Genomic DNA, 17,913 nt, shown 5'->3' with positions numbered 1-17,913 from the left:
GCGCGGGGCGCGGGAGGGCGCGTTGCGCAGCTGCTCCTGCGCACAACCCCGCCGCGGCCGCCGGCCCGCACTGGCAGTGAGTGTGAGAGGCTCGTCCGTGCTGAGCTCCCGGCGCCGGGAGCGGGAGCAGGAAGCGCAGGCCACGCAGGGACCCAACTGAAACAAAGTGTCGGCCGCCCAGCGGCGACGGCGCCTCACCCCAACCCTGCCCCTCCCGCCTGCCCGCAACTCCGCTGCCCACCATGGCTTCCGAGGAGCTGTACGAGGTACCTCCCCTCCCCCTCCTGGACCCTCCGTCTGCCCCCGCCCGCCGCCCCTGCCCTGCCCCGGCCCGACGGCCGGGCTCTGCTGCGGGCGCCCGCCTCACCCCCTCCCCCTTCGCGGCCGCAGTTTGCTGGACGGGAAATGTGCGCGAGAGGATCCCGAGCCACGCTGCCGGGGGGCCCGGCGGGCGGGGGTGCTCCCTGGAGTTGTTGGGCTCTTGGGAAGCGGGGGTTCCCCCGCAGTGGGGAAGTATCGCTTGCACGAGTGACTTGCCTAGACTGAGCCTAAAGTGTTCTTGGCGACAGTGATGGGTGTGAAGCCCCCGTTACCGCTTGGCGGGGTCTGTGGGCGGTGCGGGGGTGTTTTTCCTGTCCCTTTAATAGAGCCTTTTAGAGAGGGTTTTGCCTTGGGCTTTTTTTGGGTGGGGGGAGACGAGAGGAAGAGTGCCACTGTCTCTCGACTCTGCTCCTAGCCAAAGCGATGCAAAATATCTCACCGAAAATGCTGAACATTGACCACATGCTTTAATTAGGTTAGCATTGTGGCCAGAGCCAGGAAATTTAAATTTAACGCTGATACACCGTCATTCATTTGCGCCGCAGCGTTGCAAGTAAGAAGGGGCACAATCAGAACTCTTAGTTATGGGCAGTGGTTTTGCCAGCTTCAACTTCAAGTTTTGGAGTTATCAGTCTGGATCTTTAGACATATTTTGTATCCCTCGATGTAACTTTTTGACGTATTGCAAAGTAGACTTCCTGGGAGTACAGAAGTTTGAAAGGCTTTCGGTTGTTTTGGATAAATGATTCTTCTGCTTCACATATATTCATAAATATGTCTTCATAAGAGACTTAAGACTTCTGGATAGTCTCTGGATTCACCTTTATGATGTGTTTAGGGACCTGAGTGTTTAGGGACTTAAGTAAGCGTCTGTAACAAGTAGAGCCCCTTGGCCTTTGTGAGCGAATCCTTAATAAGTACCAGGTGAGCCCTCTGAGGTGTCTTCTCTTGTGGATGTATTATTGCTGTTGGCACAGAAGGGAGCTCTATTGCCAACAGTGATAGCAACTTTTTGGTGTTTTTTAAAAGGAAGTGTTTGCAAAAGTTCTCAGGAGGAGAGATGCCTTCTGTAGAATTAATGGCGAGGTTGTTGCCTCCCCTTAAATTGTATGCGGTCAGTGTACCTTAGCTGGCACTGAAAATATTCTATTCAATTCAACCATTTTACACAGTAGCAGTGCCCTACTGTATTCAGATACTATCTTGGATCATTTGGGTATGTCAAGAGGGGAAAAAAATATCCCTGTTCCCAAGAAGCTTTTCTTCTAGGAAGGTAAGTGTTGTGTGTGTGGAACGCCCAGAAATAGAGGCTAAGATGCAGAAAGTCTTCCAGCCCAAGAAATACAATAGGGAGAGTACACAAAATGAAGATGTGTGAGGGGTTTTGGTTTCTACCTTAGATTATTCTTTGATAGTTTAGGCTTGAGTAGTCACTGTTTTTTGTTTGTTTGTTTATAATTACATTATTAGTTAGTGTTTGGGTGAGAGTTGCACCTTATACATAAGTTGTATCTTATGTGTTTAAAGATGATCCTGAAAACAATACACTTAAGACTAGTATATAATGAACTAAATTTAGTTCTTTGCTTTTTCTGTGTCTTTTACTCACTACTCACTACTTACCCGGCAGAATTCATTTATAAGTCACCTTTTGTACAAAATTTCTGTTCATTCAGCATGCTTATTGAATGCCCATTCTATGGAGGTTCCATGGGGAGAGGAAGGGAGGTATGAGAATGGTCTTGCCTATTGGAAAAGAAATAAGTACACTGCAAAGGAATGATGCACCTGCACAGTTGAACTTTTGATTCTGGGTTTTGTTTTAGTTTTGAAAAAAGTTATTAAGAGTATAGTTGAAGTATATCTTTTAGGGTGTTTTCTAAGTTCTCCTTTACTTGTAGGTAACACTCTGACTATGTTATGATTGAAAGTTGATATTTGAAAGTACTGCATAGTGGTTGAGAGCCTGGATTTGGAGTCAGAAAACAGTTATTGATTTCTGATCCTGTCACCTTGGGTAAATTAATCTTGAAGACTCAGTTTCCTCATCTTTAAAATTGGGACCAATGTTTATCTCATAGAACTGTGCAATTCAAATGAAAAAAATATGTTAAGCATACCCTATTATTTCCATGATGAACACTCAGTAAGTGATGGTTATTATTGTATTTAAACTGATCTAGCATGCCTTCCTGAGGCCTGATTTGTTTTCTAAAGATACAGAATTGTGTTTTTTAATCAAGGCAGTATTATTTGTGATGCAGAAATGATAGGCAGTTGTAAATGAACACTACACAGACAAGCTGTTTGACAAGGCTGGGGAGAGTGCAAAGTTACTTTAGTAGTCAGGTCATGGGACATTAGTTGCCTAGTTTTGTCCAGTTCTGCCTAAATTAAAAAAGAAGTTTTGTTTGGCCTCAAACTCCACAATTGGATATATGACAGAAGAGGAAGTTCAAAGTCTTACTTTTTGAAATAATGTGGTATGGTAAGAGAAAGGGTCTGCAGTAGCTATGTGAACTTGGGCAAGTTAAGCCTTTGCTAAGCCTTTGTTTTCTCACCTTAAAAGAGATCTCCAACACTTAGGATGGTGCCTGCTATATAGTAATAGGTCCTTAGTAAATGTTTAAATGGTTGTTATAATTATGCTTCGTGAATGAAAAATAAGACATCAGAGCCTAGACAAGATGGAGGGGGCGGGGTTGGGGAGCATTAGCCTTCCAAAATCGGAAGAATTACTGTCAGTTGAAGGATAGACTGGGTTTACCCCCTGCCTCTCCAGCAGCTAGGGTTAGGGAAGACAGATTTTACTTACCCATGCTAAGAACTTAATAGCTTTCATAAAAAGACAAGCATCTTTTAGATTAGAGGTCCACAAACTCTATGTAAAGACATTTACATAATTAGGCCAGATAATTAGTATTTAGACCTTGCAGGCCATGCAGTCTTTGTTGCAACTACTCAGCTCTCTGCTGTAGTGCAGAAGCAACCATAAGCAATAAGCTTAAGTGAATGATCACTGTGTTCCAGTAAAACTTCATGTACAGTAAAATTCTAATTTCATATAATTTTTTTACATGTCATGAAATATTCTTTTTTTTTTTTTTCAATCACTTAAAAATGTAAAAACCATTCTCAGTCCATGGGTTTTACGAAAACAGGCACTGGGATGGATTTGGCCTCCATGTCTTAATTTGCTGACCTTCGCTTTAGATGATCTACTGTTCTGAGCTGAGGTTGGGGCATATGGAAGGTGGAGTATGGAATAATTAAAGGCCTTATGCTCTAATCCTAGTTCTAGATTTAGAGCCAGAAGTTTTATGTTCCACTCTTGCCTTCAATATGAGGAAGGGAATTAGCTGTGTGTCTTGTTAAGTAACTGTCCTGAACTGCAGCAGTAAAATGGGAATGATGATAAGTAGTACTTCAAATAATTGTGAAGCTTAAATGACATTACCGTGTAAAAGCAATTTTTAGTTAATGTTATACAAAAGTGTTAAGTGGTGACATTATTGTAGGAAACGTCTTTATTTTCTTCTGTTCTTAATTACAGGGGAAACAAAAAAACCCACCCAATTTGTAAACCCTGAAACCAAACTTGTTTTTCTTTGAGATTTAGGATTTCAAAGGGTCGAGTAAATTGAGTATTTCATGAAAGAAAATTGAGATCAAGAGGACCTTAATTTATCTAGTGGTCACATAACTACCATAATGGGACCAAATAAAGAATAGACGTCGTAATAACATAGAAGATGCATTCTTCTTATTTGTATATCTTAATTCCTTTTTCCTCAGTGGATGTAAGATTTTTCCCTTGAAGTACTATAATAGTTAATTTAAATTTCAGTAAGATCTCAGTGATATAATCTTGGCCTTCTGAGAAAATATTTATCCAACACCTGTATGTTTCAATAAAAAATGGAAGTAAGCTTTTAAGAATGAAATTCTCCCTGGCTTATAAAAGTATCTTAAAGATTATTAGTTTGAAAGGATAATCAGAATTTGGGGAAAAAAGAAGTCTTGAATCTCCTTACTTTAGGATGAGATTGTTCTTTTCTCTTCTGCACCACAATTTTATGTACATTGACCAAAAGTACAATTATAAATAAAATCTGCATGTGTAGTTCAAATGGAAGTCACAAAGATCAGGAGATCTTCTATGGATATTGGTCAAGATAAACCAGCATCTGTTGTGTGTGGTGGAGATGGTTCTTAAAAGATCGCGATCACCAAAATAAGCAAAGGAAAAGAGAGTTATTTGACTTTTGAAGTTGATTGAGGGGAAACGAAGTCCAATGTGTGTGTATTTTGAAAATTAACACATTATCTTAAATGGCGAACCCCTAATGTTATTCATTTGCTTGAACGGTGTAGGCATCTTCTGTGCTTTTCCTTTGAATTTGCTTTCAATTCTTGTGTACTAGAATGTCTTTTTTCTGTTCTTGCTGTGGTATCCAAGAATCACTGAATTTTTCCTTATGCTCTATAATGGTTTTAACCATCAAATGTATTTTCATGATATATAAGGAATACTTTATTTGCAGCATTCCGATTCACAGTTTGTGATGCACAAAGCTAGTATGGGTTAAATTTTTGTGAATAAGGAATAATAGTTTTCATATTGTGTATGTTTGCAGGTGCAACAGCATTGTCTGGGATACTTTTAAAAAACATTCTTCTGGTCAAACCACGAGAACATAGTTTTCAACGTTTAGGTGGAGACAGGAATCTATGTTTCAAAAAGCTTCTTTCTGGAATGTGGGTAGATTTAGGAGCCTCTGGTCTGTATTTCTGACACTGAGGCTACCAGTTGAGGTCGGAAGGGATTGGGCTCTGTCTCTGCAGAAGAGACGCTCTGGGTGCACTAGACTGGCCCTTTTTGCAAGCTCTTTGACCATTGCCAGTTATTAACTGAGTCATTTCAGGAAGAGAGTATTAAAAATGCTCAGTAATTAATTAAGGGTGTTATAATTTTTATTTTCTATCTTCATTGTACGGCTTACTCATCTACCAGATTGTAAGATTGGTGCTTACAATCTTTAAAACTAGGAATTTTTTTCTGGTCATTATTTTCCACAGTTCAAATATTAGCAATAGTTGCATAATGGTTGAATCACACATTAATAAAAGAGTGAATTATAGGAATGACTCTACTTGACTCCTTACCTCCAGGTTCCTCCCCCCCCAAATATCATGCCCTGTGCTGTTTCCTTTTATATTTAATTCCTCATCTGCTTACATGGTTTCAACTCTAGGATAGGGAGAACTTCTATCTTTACTGTTTCCCACACAAACTTAATTCTCATGTTAAAAAGATGACCAAGGCTTTTGGGGTTTCATTTTCTCTGGGGAGTCTGGGAAAGGTCTTTCTTGGGGAGAGGACCAACAGCTTTCATCTGTTTCTCAGAGGGATCTATGACCTCAAACAAGTATTAGAATTTTTCTTGACACCCTTGAATTAGACTTGACTTTCACTATCCTTCATTGACTACTTTGATATTATTTTTGGCAAACTCAGCTCTGCTCCAGTCAGAGCCTACAGTAAAGCCATAAGTAAAACCTCACCGATTGGGTTTGGACATTGTATGTAATTTTCAGTCTTTAGGTGGCTCTTGAAATTACACATACATAAAGTATAAAGTTAATCATTATTTTAGCTCCCACTTCTGATACTACAATTAGAATCCTTCAACTCTGATCCACCCCTAAACTCACATGCTATTATCTTTCAATCTTTATTTCCATGAATAAAACCTCACAAAATAGGATATAGTTATTCCATGTAGGCAATATTTGTTTAGATTTATCTATGTCTTTACCAGTTTCTTTGATTACCAGTCATATGTCAGAACTTCTGGAATGATTTTTTTCCTTGTCAGGTATATCCTTTAGAGACTTCTTTAGTGAAAGGTTATGGATGGAAAAGTCTAGTTTTTTTTCATTATCATGAAATGTCTTTATTTTGACTTCATTTCTGAAAAATAGAATTGATTGAAAATAAAACCAGTTAATTGGTTATTTCTTTCAGCATTTTGAAGATATTATTCCATTATTTTCTGGCTTCCCCATTATTCTTGAGGAGGTTATTGTTAGTCTAGTAGTAGTTACTTTGCAGGCAGTCTGTCTTCTATTTCTGGTTGCTTTTGAGATCCTCTCTTTGACTTTGATGTTCTCTAGTTTTATTACATGTGCGGACATAATTATTAATACATTTGATATACATTGTGCTTTTGTGGATTATGTGCCTCATTAATTCTAAAAAAAAATTGTTAGCCATTTTATTATCAAATACTGCTGCTCTTCTATACTCTTCTGAAATTCCAAGTCATCATTTATTAGATCTTCTCATTCTCTCCCCTATCTCTTACTCTCTCATTTCTATCTCTTCATTTTTGTTTTGTTCACATTCTGGGTATTCCTTGGACCTAACTTCTGGTTCACTAATGAGCTGTGTCTAATTTGCTATTTAGCTTATCCATTGAATTTTTAATTTCAACACTCGTATGTTTACTTCTAAATATTCTGGGTTCCCACCCTGTTCACCCTATAATAGATATAGGAAATGTCTTTACTTTTTGCCTTATTTCCATTTATAATGGGCTCTGCCATGTGAAGTTTTCAGGAGGTTGGTAGTTTCCTAGCATTTGTTAATGATGCTCAACAATGTTGATAATACATCATGAATTCTTTGGTTAAAATGTACCAATTTTTCATCAGTAGCTCACTGTTTAGGATTTCAGGGCATTACAGAGTTGGATACAGTAGCATTTCTTATTTTAGCATGTAACCTATTTGGAAGCTTTAGCTATTTAGAACATACTAGGACAAAGACAAAAAAAAAAGTCATCTTGGCTTGAAAAAGGTGTCATACCCTGTATACTTTCAACAGTACCGGATCTCTCTTGGAGACTGTTTACCCTTATTTTAGGCATGATATGCTTGGATTTAACTGGCTTCCTTAGTATGTTAGAAACAGATATTTGGTAAGGGAAAGGGAGCATCCAAAGGCAGTGAATTGACATTAATAAGTTTGTTCTTGAGATGAGCTGAAGAAAGTAGCTGGTGATTGCACCTCTGGGTCACATATTATAGGGGCTCATGAGCCTCATAGAGCATCTGAAAATCATGTTTATGAAAAGAAAAGATGTATGTTGAAAAGAGCTATCAAAAATGGGTTTTGTTCATTGAAGTGTTATTTACAATAGCCAAGATATGAAAGCAACCTAAGTGCCCATCAGAAGACAATTGGATAAAGAAGATGTGGTATATACAATGGAATATTATTCGGCCATAAAAAAGAATGGAATCTTACCATTTGCAACAACTTAGATGAACCTAGAGGATATTGTGCTAAGTAAATAAGTCAGGCAGAGAAAGACAAATACTATATGATCTCACTTATTTGGGGAATCTAAAGTACAAATTAGACAGAACAAACAGACTCATAGATACAGAGAACTGTTGGTTGCCAGATGGGAGGGGGTTAAGGGGGCTGGGTGAAAAAGTGGAAGGAATTAAATACAGATTGGTAGTTAAAAAATAATCACAGGAGATGTAGAGTACAGCATAGAGAAGGCAGTCAGTAATGTTGTATTAACTATATATGGTGCTGGTGGGTACTAGACTAATCAAGTAGATCACTTTGTAAATTATATGTCTACCTACTATGTACATCTGAAACTAATACAAAATAATATTGAATGTCAACTGTAATCAAAAAATAAAAAAAATAACAAAATACCAAGAGTTCATAAAAATGGTTTTAAAAAAGTTTTGGTATGTGACAAAATTAAGTATTTTTATGGTATGCTTTTCAAAGTTTCTACTGAAGTGTTTCTAACAGCAGACGGGAGCAAGTTTCCTCTTAAGGAGATAGAAGTGGGAGGGAGGATTGCAAGCCTGGCCTGTTTTTGAATTCTCATATTATCCTAAAGCATTTGTGAAATTTTCTGGTTCGATATTAAATGTTTTAAAAGCACTTACCAGTTAACTCTACTCCATAAATCTTTGGGGGTCAGATTGATGCTACAGGAAGATGAGCCATGAGTTAGTGTCTCCGTACATCTCTTCATCTCCTGCTATGTATGTGTACCCTGGTTTAAGAACAGGGGCTTACTGTGTTACCTTTTATGCTGATGCTAGGTAAGGGAAATATTAACTGATTTAGTGATATGTAAATGAGAATATTTGAATTGAGTAATCAAAATTTGAAAAAATCTTAACCATTATAGTTAAAAGGTATTTATTGTCTAAAGTTATCTTAATGCGGGGTGTTCAAGACAAAGTACACTAGTTGTTTTTTTCTCAAATCTGCCTGCTGATTCTCTACTTAAAAGAGCAATTGTGCTGTTCTTTGGAGTCAGTCATGGAGCATTTGTAGAGTCCCTGTTGGAATGGTGGCCTGTCTGCTTCATAACTCCTCCCTGCCCAAGAACCTGATCAAAATCAACAAAAAAGAGATTGTGGTCATGAGTGGGCGATTACAGCAATGCCACACTCCCACATTTGTCAAGAAGAGGCCTGGGAGAGAAAAAGACCAAAGCCGTGGGAGTAGGGGTGGGGATGGGAGAAGGATTGTTCTAAAATTCAAGTCTCTTATAGGCATGACTCCACTAAAAGGAAAACGAAAACCTTAGAGTCCTTGTCTTGGCTGAATTCTGTTGCAGTAGTGGGACCTGCCTTGGAGTTTGGGAAACTATTTAAAAAGCTTTTTTTTGATGGTGGAACAGGTCTTATAAGGAAACATTGGCACAAATAAAGGAATTAATGTGACCTAGGCCCTGAAGATGGGTCTAAGAACTCCCATTTCCCCTCTGAGGCAGTAGGCAAAAGATTGGAATGCCCTGTTGAATTCCCGAGGCCCTACTTTGCTGGGTGATTAGGGTGGGAACTAAAAGTAAGATAGAGATTTCCATCTTTCCTGTCCTTTACCACCACCTTCCACTACTCAAAAGTGTGACCTGAGTTTTTCTGGAATCTGTCTGCCATCGTAACAGGAAATGTTCTCATGACTCTATCTACTCTGCTCTCCTGGGAGGAGGAAGGGTGTCTTGCCAGTCCTCCAATAAATTGAGTGGAACTGCCTCCTGCAGGTGGTGTGAGGTCAGCTAGAAAGCCCTCATGTTCTGTGAAGCCTGGTGGGGACCCAGCAGAAGTGACAGCTTGCTTCTCCTTTTTTACAGGAATAGCAAAGCAGTTGGTACTACTTCTTCAGAAGCTCTTTCGGTTTTCTATTTTGCTTCTCTCCCTAGTAGAATCCCAGGAAGGGGAAAAATCCAGGGGACAGACCTGGCTGTGCACATAATCAGTCCGCCCACCAGGCTTTATTGCTGGACCAGCTACATTTCTGGTTCCCAGTCCTGGCAAGCCTCCCTGCTCTAGACATTCTCTCACTCCCAGTAATTCAAACTAAAGCAGCTACTACCTAAGTAGAAAGAGTGGCTTAAGAGCCATGTGTGATGTGTTTTATCAGCTTTTGCGAGGTGTATATCAGAAACTCCTGTCACTGAAAGATGTTGCAGGATCAACTATTGAACAAATCTTTGTTCAAAAATTGTCCGATTACTCTATTTTTTCCCCCTAGCTTTCTGCATTTTTGGCCTTTAACTCTGGGTCAAGGGAAATGAGATTGAGTGTTGCTGTCTTTTCTACCTACTTGTTCTCTCTTCTCTGTCACTTTTCTCACCCCATCCTGTTTTAGAGTCCTGTCCCTACTACACTTCATCATAATATGGAATTGAACTATTAAGAAAAGTTTAGGTTCCTCTTCTTTATGAAAAAGGTCAGGTGAACAGTAGAATCCTTGTCTTTCTAAAATCAACTTTCAAACTAAACTAAGCTGGCCTTAGTTTATTGATTTTTTTTTTCTTTTGCCCCCACTTCCTCTTTTCCATGTGTTTGTCCTTAGTAGGAAATGGATTTCTCATTCTGCTTTATGTCATTATTAATTTAGGACATGTCACCCAGTCAGGTTTTTGCCTATTTGTAAAATATCAATAATGATACAAAAGAGCAACAAACATACAGAAAGATTTACTTTTCTCCCTTGTTCTCTATTTTGGATATATGTTAGCAAGAAGCTATTTAGTCTACATTCTTAAATTATTTATGTTTGTTAAAAGTGGTATATGAAAAATTTCTTGAAAAGAATTTATAAATAATATTGATGAAACCTTTTAAATGGGAAGAATGCCTAAATTTAAGAAATCTTTTAAGTAAATTTTAACATTAAAAGACTCATGTACAATGACAAGCATTAACTTCATAAGAACTAAGAAAACATCAACATTAAGTAAATCAGCATGTGAATTTTATCACCAATACCATTGTTCATTCTATAACTGATTCCATAGAGTCAAATAGATTGTTAGTATGTGGAAATGAAATTTGAGAATCAGTGAGATGCAGAGGACCTAGTGATGTGTTTCCTTATTAGGACACTTCATTTTGTGTGTGAGAAACTGCTTTTGATTTACAATATATCATCAGCTTGACTCACTAGACTTACTGTTATGAATTACTTCAGTTATTCTAAAATTCATTTCTCCCTTAGGGAGTAAAGATTTGGCACCATGGAAGATATTTTAGAAACTCTGAGGGCAATCCTAGAATAGGAGAAAGTTTTGAGAATGTTTTCTGTTGTCAACAGCCTCTTTGACATAAGAGCTTGGCCTTTGAAGGTCACTGCTTGAACCAGATGACATTCACTTGGCAGACTGGTCCTTTGAATTTCCAGAATTTACATAATCTCATCACCTTACTTGTGGTTTGTATGTAAAGGCCCTATGTGTGTGTGTTCATTGAAGAAAGATGGTGAAAGTCGAAGAAAAAAAAATATCCCATCTCTACCACCCTAGATTAACCACCACAGACCATAGAGGACCATCATTCCTGACATCTTTATGCATACAGATAGAAGAATAGATGTATATAGATAACAGTTCATAAAAATAGAAGTATATACTTGTTATTTAACAGAAGACAAATAGAAAATGTGATGGCATTGTAGAATTTTATATAAAAACCTTTTTATTTCTTTGATCCATTTTTCTTTTGCCTTATTGATTTGTTGGAGTTCTTTGTAATGGATGCTAATCTTTTTTTTATAAATTGCGATATCGTCTCATCTGCGGTGTGTCTTTTTTTTAGTATGCCAATCCATATAGCTTGTTGACAAGCAATACTATGGCGTTTTAGCTGGCGCTGCACTCAGTATTTCTAGCTTCACCAGCCCACATGCACGCAGGTCATGAAGGTCACGCAGGTCACGCACTTTACGCAAGTCCCGTTCCCTGTCTCGCGATCTTGAGACCTCCTCCGTAGGATCCCAGACTGTAGCGCGATACCTGATTCTTCCCGCAGTCGCAGTGGCCTTTCACTTTCTGCATTGCGGGCTCCATTTTGGCTTCTCAACTAAACATCCTGTACTGGTGACTTGTGTCTTCATTCTTCATTAAAAATTTTAAAATCTGTAATATCCAGGTGAGCCTTGAACAACGGGGGTTTTGAAACTGTGTGGGTCAATTTACAGGTGGAATTACTTTTCAGTAAATATAGTACGCCCTTCCAATTCCTGGGTTTCGAATCTGCGGATTCATCCCGCCGCGGATTATAGAGTATTTTCGCATTACCAGCTGGGGATCGAAAATACTCTTTCCCTTCCAATACTGTTTTCTGTTCCTGCTTGGTCGAATCGTGGATGTGATTCAACTATAGGGCCTCTATAGTTAAGATTTCGGCGAATTAAAAGTTATCTGGATTTTGGGGGGTGCAGAGTGGTAGAATCCCTAACCCCAGTTGTTCAGGGGTCAGCTGTAGTTACATATTTTATCTGCCAAATTAACGAAAATTTTACATTTTAACGTAGTCGAATTTATTTTCCTCAATTTGTTGCTCGTTTAGGAAATCCTACTCTTAAGATCATTGTTTTTTCATCTAAGTTTTGCTTCTTATGCCTACAGTTTTTGTTTATGACATGAAGTTGGTGTCTGATTTCTTTTTTAAATGTGGATAATCTTGTTTTCACCATTTACGATGCAGTCTATCTCTTCCGCACTTATTTGCTGCCTCTGCTATATACGAAGTTTTCATTTATGTGTGGGTCAGTTTCCTCTGTTCTGTTGGTGTTTTCCTTGGTCACACCACACCGTTGTAATTAGCATGGCTTTATAAGTTTTAGAAACTTGCTTTACCCAGCTATCTTTATCTTGTTTTCTTCCTGAAAAACTTCTCAATTCTTCTTGGTGGTGTGCTTTTCCACTTACGCATTGCAATCATCTTGTTGAATTACACAAGAAACCATGTTGGGTTTGGGGTGGCTGCTGCATTGTGTTCAGGGATTAATCTGTGGCGCTGAAGATACAGCAGACACCTAATAGATTAAAGTCCCTGCCCCCAAGGAGTTTATTTTGTAATAGTGGCAGCAGGCTAATTAGGATACAGCTAGTAACTTGGGTTTGTTATTTTTTTTTATGTAAATCGTCAGCAAGAGCTTCCTTGATAAGGTGACATTTGGAGCTTGAAAGCAAAGGAATGCCTCCTGAGGTTGGCTGTTCTTGAAGAGTTTGAGCAGTGCCAGGAGGCCATTGTGTCTGGAGATGGAGATAATGGAAGATGAGGTCATGGTGGCAGTGGGGTCCATGTAGGCCCTTTGCACATGTGCTAAATATTTTTTTGAGTTTTATTTTTAGTAAGATGGGAAACCACTGGAGGAATATGTAATGAAATTTAAGTGTAAAGAGTTATGCTAGAAATTGTTTGGAGAATAAACTATAAGGGGATCAGGAAGGAAGCAGGAAGACTGATTGGGAGGCTGGCAGAAGATGGTGGAAGTTTGAAATCTGGGCGGAGTCTATGACCATACCACCCTGAATGCACCCGATCTCGCCTGAAATCTGGGTGGCGGTGTGATGGAGGTAGTGAAGAGTGATTGCATTTGGAGTATATTTTAAAGGTAGAGCTGAGCAGAATTTATTCATGGATTGGATGTTGAATATGTGGGAATGAGAAGCAGTTGTAAGGACCTAGGGTTTTTAGGGTTGAGTAGAAAAATGGATTTGCCATTTTTAAAGCCAAGTGTTACTAAGAGGTAGCTTTGGTTTTATTTCGTAGGAGTGCTGGTAGGCAGATAATTAGGGGTTGGATTTTAGACTTGTTAAGCTTGAGATGCCTTTTAGACATACAGGTGGCAGTGTTGAGCAGCAATAGGCTATATAAGTTTAGAGTTTAGGGCATATGCTTAGGTGGGAGATAATTTTGGGAGAAAATCAGTGTAACACGGTTTTTAAAGCCACGAGAGAATTTAATCATCCAGGGAGTTGAGTATAAAGAGAGAAAAGATATGAAGATTAAATCTTGGGGGCATTCTTAGATAGAACTTGGGGAAGATAAAGACACGATAAAGCAGACTGAGAAGAGATGTGGCTAGAAAAGTAGAAACGAGGTAGTGGTGCCCTGGAAGCCAGATGAAGAACTTTTCAAGAAAGAGGGAATGTGTTCTGTGCTGTCGCTGAGGACTGCGAATTAACTTAAATTTGGCAGCACAGAGGCCACTTGGCAACAGCAGTTTAGCTGGAGTGCTGGGGACTAGAGCCTGGCACCCGCTCATAAGAGAATAAAAAAAGAGGCACTGGAGTTGTTGATTATAGGCAACTGTCAAGACCAGTTCTGTGAAAAAGGAACCAGGAGGGTGAGGTAGGCTCTGGAGTTTGTTTGCTTTAAGATAGGAGAAATTACAGTATGTTGTGTGATGTTAGGAAAGAGCTATAGGAAGGGAAAATTAATGAATGAGGAGAGAGAGAGAGAGAACAGTAGCTGGAATGATTTACCCAAGTTGGCAAGAGGGAATCAGATCCAAAATCATGGGGAAAGGCAAATGTTCCCTTAATTATGTCTCTCTCCCTCTCTCTTCCTCTCTCTTTCCCTCTACCCACCTTTTGGTCCTTCAGTTACATCTTGTTAGGAACTTTCTGAAAGTTTTGTATGGCCTTAGATTTATTCCTAGACACTAGTTTTTTGTTGCTCTTGCTAATGGAATCTCTGAAAAGTTATTTTTTCTAATTGGTTAATACTTGTGCATGGAAAAGCTATTTATGTCTGATTTTTATATTTACAACCTTGTCGAACTATCGTGTTATTTGGAAATTTGTAGATTCCTTTAGATCTATATGTAGACAGTCATATCTTGTGCAAATGGGGATAATTATATATTTCTCTTTTCAACTCATACCTGGTGTTTTTGTTTGTGTGTTTGTTTTTTACATTGACTGGAACCATCCAGTACAATGTTGAATATAAGTTATAACAAGCATTCTTCATTTCTAATTCTATACATTCCATGAAATTTTACTATTAAGTAAAAGCTGTAGATATGTGCTATATACCTTAAAAATCTGGGTAAAGTTCTCCTGTATTTCTGGCTTGTGAAGAGTTTTTAAATCATGAAACATTATTGAATTGTACTGAATGTATTTTCTGCATTTATTAGAATGTCATTTTTTAATCCCTCTTAATTTTTTAAAGTACTATATTATATTTTCTGATGTTGAGCCTTCCTTGCATTTCTAGGATAAACCCTGCTTAGTCACAGTGTATTATTTTATGGACATTGTTCACTTCTCGTAATCAGTGTCGTTATAGTTATTTGAAGAAGAAGTAACCAACACTTTTTTTTTTTCTATTCTCAGTTGGCAGAATCTTTGGATTTTCTGTTTTTTGAAGATTTTCTTAGACTTGACTATAAAATCATCTGAGCCTCTGTTGCCTTTTAAGATGGGTAGTTATTTGGTCATCCATTGAAGAATTAGGTCTTGTTGATTTAATAGTGCTATTTCCTAAGTAAATGTGCTTAAAGCTTTCTATATTAGAACACTTTTAGAATATTTAAAAATCTATACTGGATTTGTGATTATATACCTTTAATATGCTTCATGTTTTTTCTGCCTTTTTTCTTAGATATTTTCTCTTTGATTCATTTTTAAAAATCATTTTTTTATTGATTTTCTATTGTATCTTTGTCTTTTACTTCTTTATTGCTTACTTTTTATTTCCTCTGTCTTTCGGTTATGTGGTTCTTTTCCTACCTTACTGAATCGAATACTTAGCTCATCTTGTTTTTTAATGAAGGCTGTAAAAGTAAGTACAGCTTTAGCCACATCTTACAAATTTGAGTTTGATTTATTTTTTCAATCTTACGTATCTTTAGACTTTTATTTGAAACGTATTTTCTCTTTTTCAAAAAAATTACAGCCACAAGGGTTTTGTTTTTTGAGTATTTAAATTTAAATATTTTAAAGATGATAATCTTTTCCTTCACTATTTTCTAATTGAATTACATCATGGTCAGAGAATGGTCTTTGTGAATCTTTGAAGTCATGGAGATTTCCTTTTGTGATCTTGTAAAAGATTTTTTGGGGGGGATTAGAGTTCGATTCATTTAGTTTAGGGTTGAGATGTATAAATTTATATCAAACTTACGTATTTATCAAATGTACTATACGCTTCAATTGGTAGTACTCTATTAATGAAAATTTTTCTTAAAAATTTATGTTTTTGTATGTGGTTATACCGAATTGTTTTGGGTAGTATTTGCTAGTCATATAATTTTCCTTTTAATTAAAAAAAGTGGTTTTGTTTAGAAGTGTCTCTTACAAGCAAGATAGAAAAACTTCAATTTGATGTTTTTTATGAGTTTGGTGTATTTATATTTGTTATGATTTCTGAAATAGTTTGATTAATGATTGCTACTTATCCTTTGCATTTTTTTTTTCCAGCTCTCTTGGTTTGAGAGATTTTTCTGGATGGATTGACTGTTCATTCTTTTGCAGGTTTGAGGATATAGATTCTTTGACCCTCTGGTTACCATTAATTTCTTTTAAATTCTGCGTTATTGTTATTCTGAGCAATCAAGTTATTCAGTAATTTCTCTTCGGAAATGTGACAAGGATTTCAGTGTTCTTTACCTTCTGAATATATCTATTTCCTCATCTTATGCTAGAGAATTTTAAAATTCTTTCCAGTGTTTAAATTACCGATTATTTAAATTTTCTAACATTATATTTGAATGCTCGTTTCATTTATCTCTCCCCTTCTATATGGGCTGCCTTTGTTTTTGAATTACATTTTATTCTTTTATTTTTTTTTTTTTTGATATATAATTTGGATACTACAGAGTTCCTCCTTTAAGGTGTACAGTTCAGTGTTTTTTAGTATAGTAACAAAGTTGTACAGCTATTACCTCTCATTTCAACATTTTGTCACCTCAGAAGGAAACTCCATACCCATCAGTTATCACCCCCAACCCTACCCCTGCACCCCTGGCAACCACTAATCTACTTTCTTTCTCTAGTTTGTCTATACTGAACATTTCATATGAATAGGATCATACAATATGTCGTCCTTTGTGTCTGGCTTCTTTCATGGTGTGCTAATAATTGAGCACAATGTTTTCAAGGATAATCTATTAGGAACTATTTTTTGTTATGAATAATGTTGCAGGGAACATCGATGTAGAAGTTTTTGCATACTTTTCAGTTCTTTTGAGTATATATCTAGGAGTAGACTGAATTACATCTTTTAATGGTTATATTAGTAAGGATTTGGGATAGTAAATTCTTAGTATTGCTATGTCTAAAGATAATCTTACTATTTTCTATATATTTTTAATTTATAATGGCTTTAGCTGGGTATAAGTTTTATTGGTTGATGATTTAAGTTTTTTAAATAATTTTTTCACAGTTGACATACAATATTATATTAGCTTCAGGTGTACAACATAGTGATTAGACATTTATATAACTTACGAAGTGGTCACCCTGACACATGTAGTACCTATCTGACACTATACCATATATTAGTATGCCAAAACTATTTTGTAACTACCAAGTTGTACTTCTTAATCTCTTCCTCTTTTTTACCCTTCTACCAACCACCCTCCCATCTGGCAACTCTCATAATGTTCTCTGCATCTGTGAGTTTGTTTCTGTTTTGTTTCTTTATTTTGTTCTTTAGATTCCACATATAAGAGAAATATATGGCATTTATCTTTGTCTTAACTTATTCCATGCAGCACAATACCCTCTAGTTCCATCCATGTTACAGATGGCAAGATTTCATTCCTTTTAATTGCTGAGTAATAATCCATTGTATCGATATACCACCTCTTCTTTATCCATTCTCTGACTGATGGACACCCAGGTTCCCTCCATATCTTGGTTGTTGTAAATAATGCTGCAATGAACATATGAATGCACCTGTCCATTTGAAGTAGTGTTTTCTGGAACCCAGTGGAATTACTGGGTTCTTTTATGTCTCTTATTATATATAACCTTTGTTTTAAAGACTGTTTGGCCTGGTATAAGTTTTGCTGCCCTAGCTTCACGCCCTCCGCCCCCCCCCCCGCCCCGCCCAGTTTCCTTATTCAGGAAATGTCTTTTTCCATCCCTTTACTTTCAGTCTGTGTGTGTCTTTTGATCTGAAGTGAGTCTTTTGTAGGCAGCATATGTGTCTTGTTTTCTTAGTCACCTGATGTCTTTTGATTGGAGCATTTAATCCATTCACAATGAAAATAATTGTTGTATGTATTTATTGCCATTT

At 37.4% G+C, this 17,913-nt stretch overlaps 1 protein-coding gene across 2 annotated transcripts in view; it reads left to right on the top strand.

Moving 5' to 3' along the window:
* CDYL (chromodomain Y like) overlaps positions 1 to 17,913 on the top strand; it is a 163,885-nt gene continuing 145,972 nt past the window's right edge. Inside the window, exon 1 of one of the 2 annotated variants that reach the window (XM_011367049.2) lies at positions 1 to 266. In XM_011367049.2, coding sequence (XP_011365351.1) covers positions 243 to 266 — 24 coding nt within the window. In that variant the 5' untranslated portion in view covers positions 1 to 242. The remainder of the gene's footprint in view (positions 267 to 17,913) is intronic. The other variant, XM_011367048.1, reaches the window with a different exon arrangement.

The sequence above is a fragment of the Pteropus vampyrus genome, unplaced genomic scaffold, assembly GCF_000151845.1.
Source record: "Pteropus vampyrus isolate Shadow unplaced genomic scaffold, Pvam_2.0 Scaffold129, whole genome shotgun sequence".
Taxonomy (NCBI): Eukaryota; Metazoa; Chordata; class Mammalia; order Chiroptera; family Pteropodidae; genus Pteropus; species Pteropus vampyrus.
Note: the sequence above shows the minus strand (reverse complement) of the source record. Positions and strands in the feature narration are given on the sequence as shown.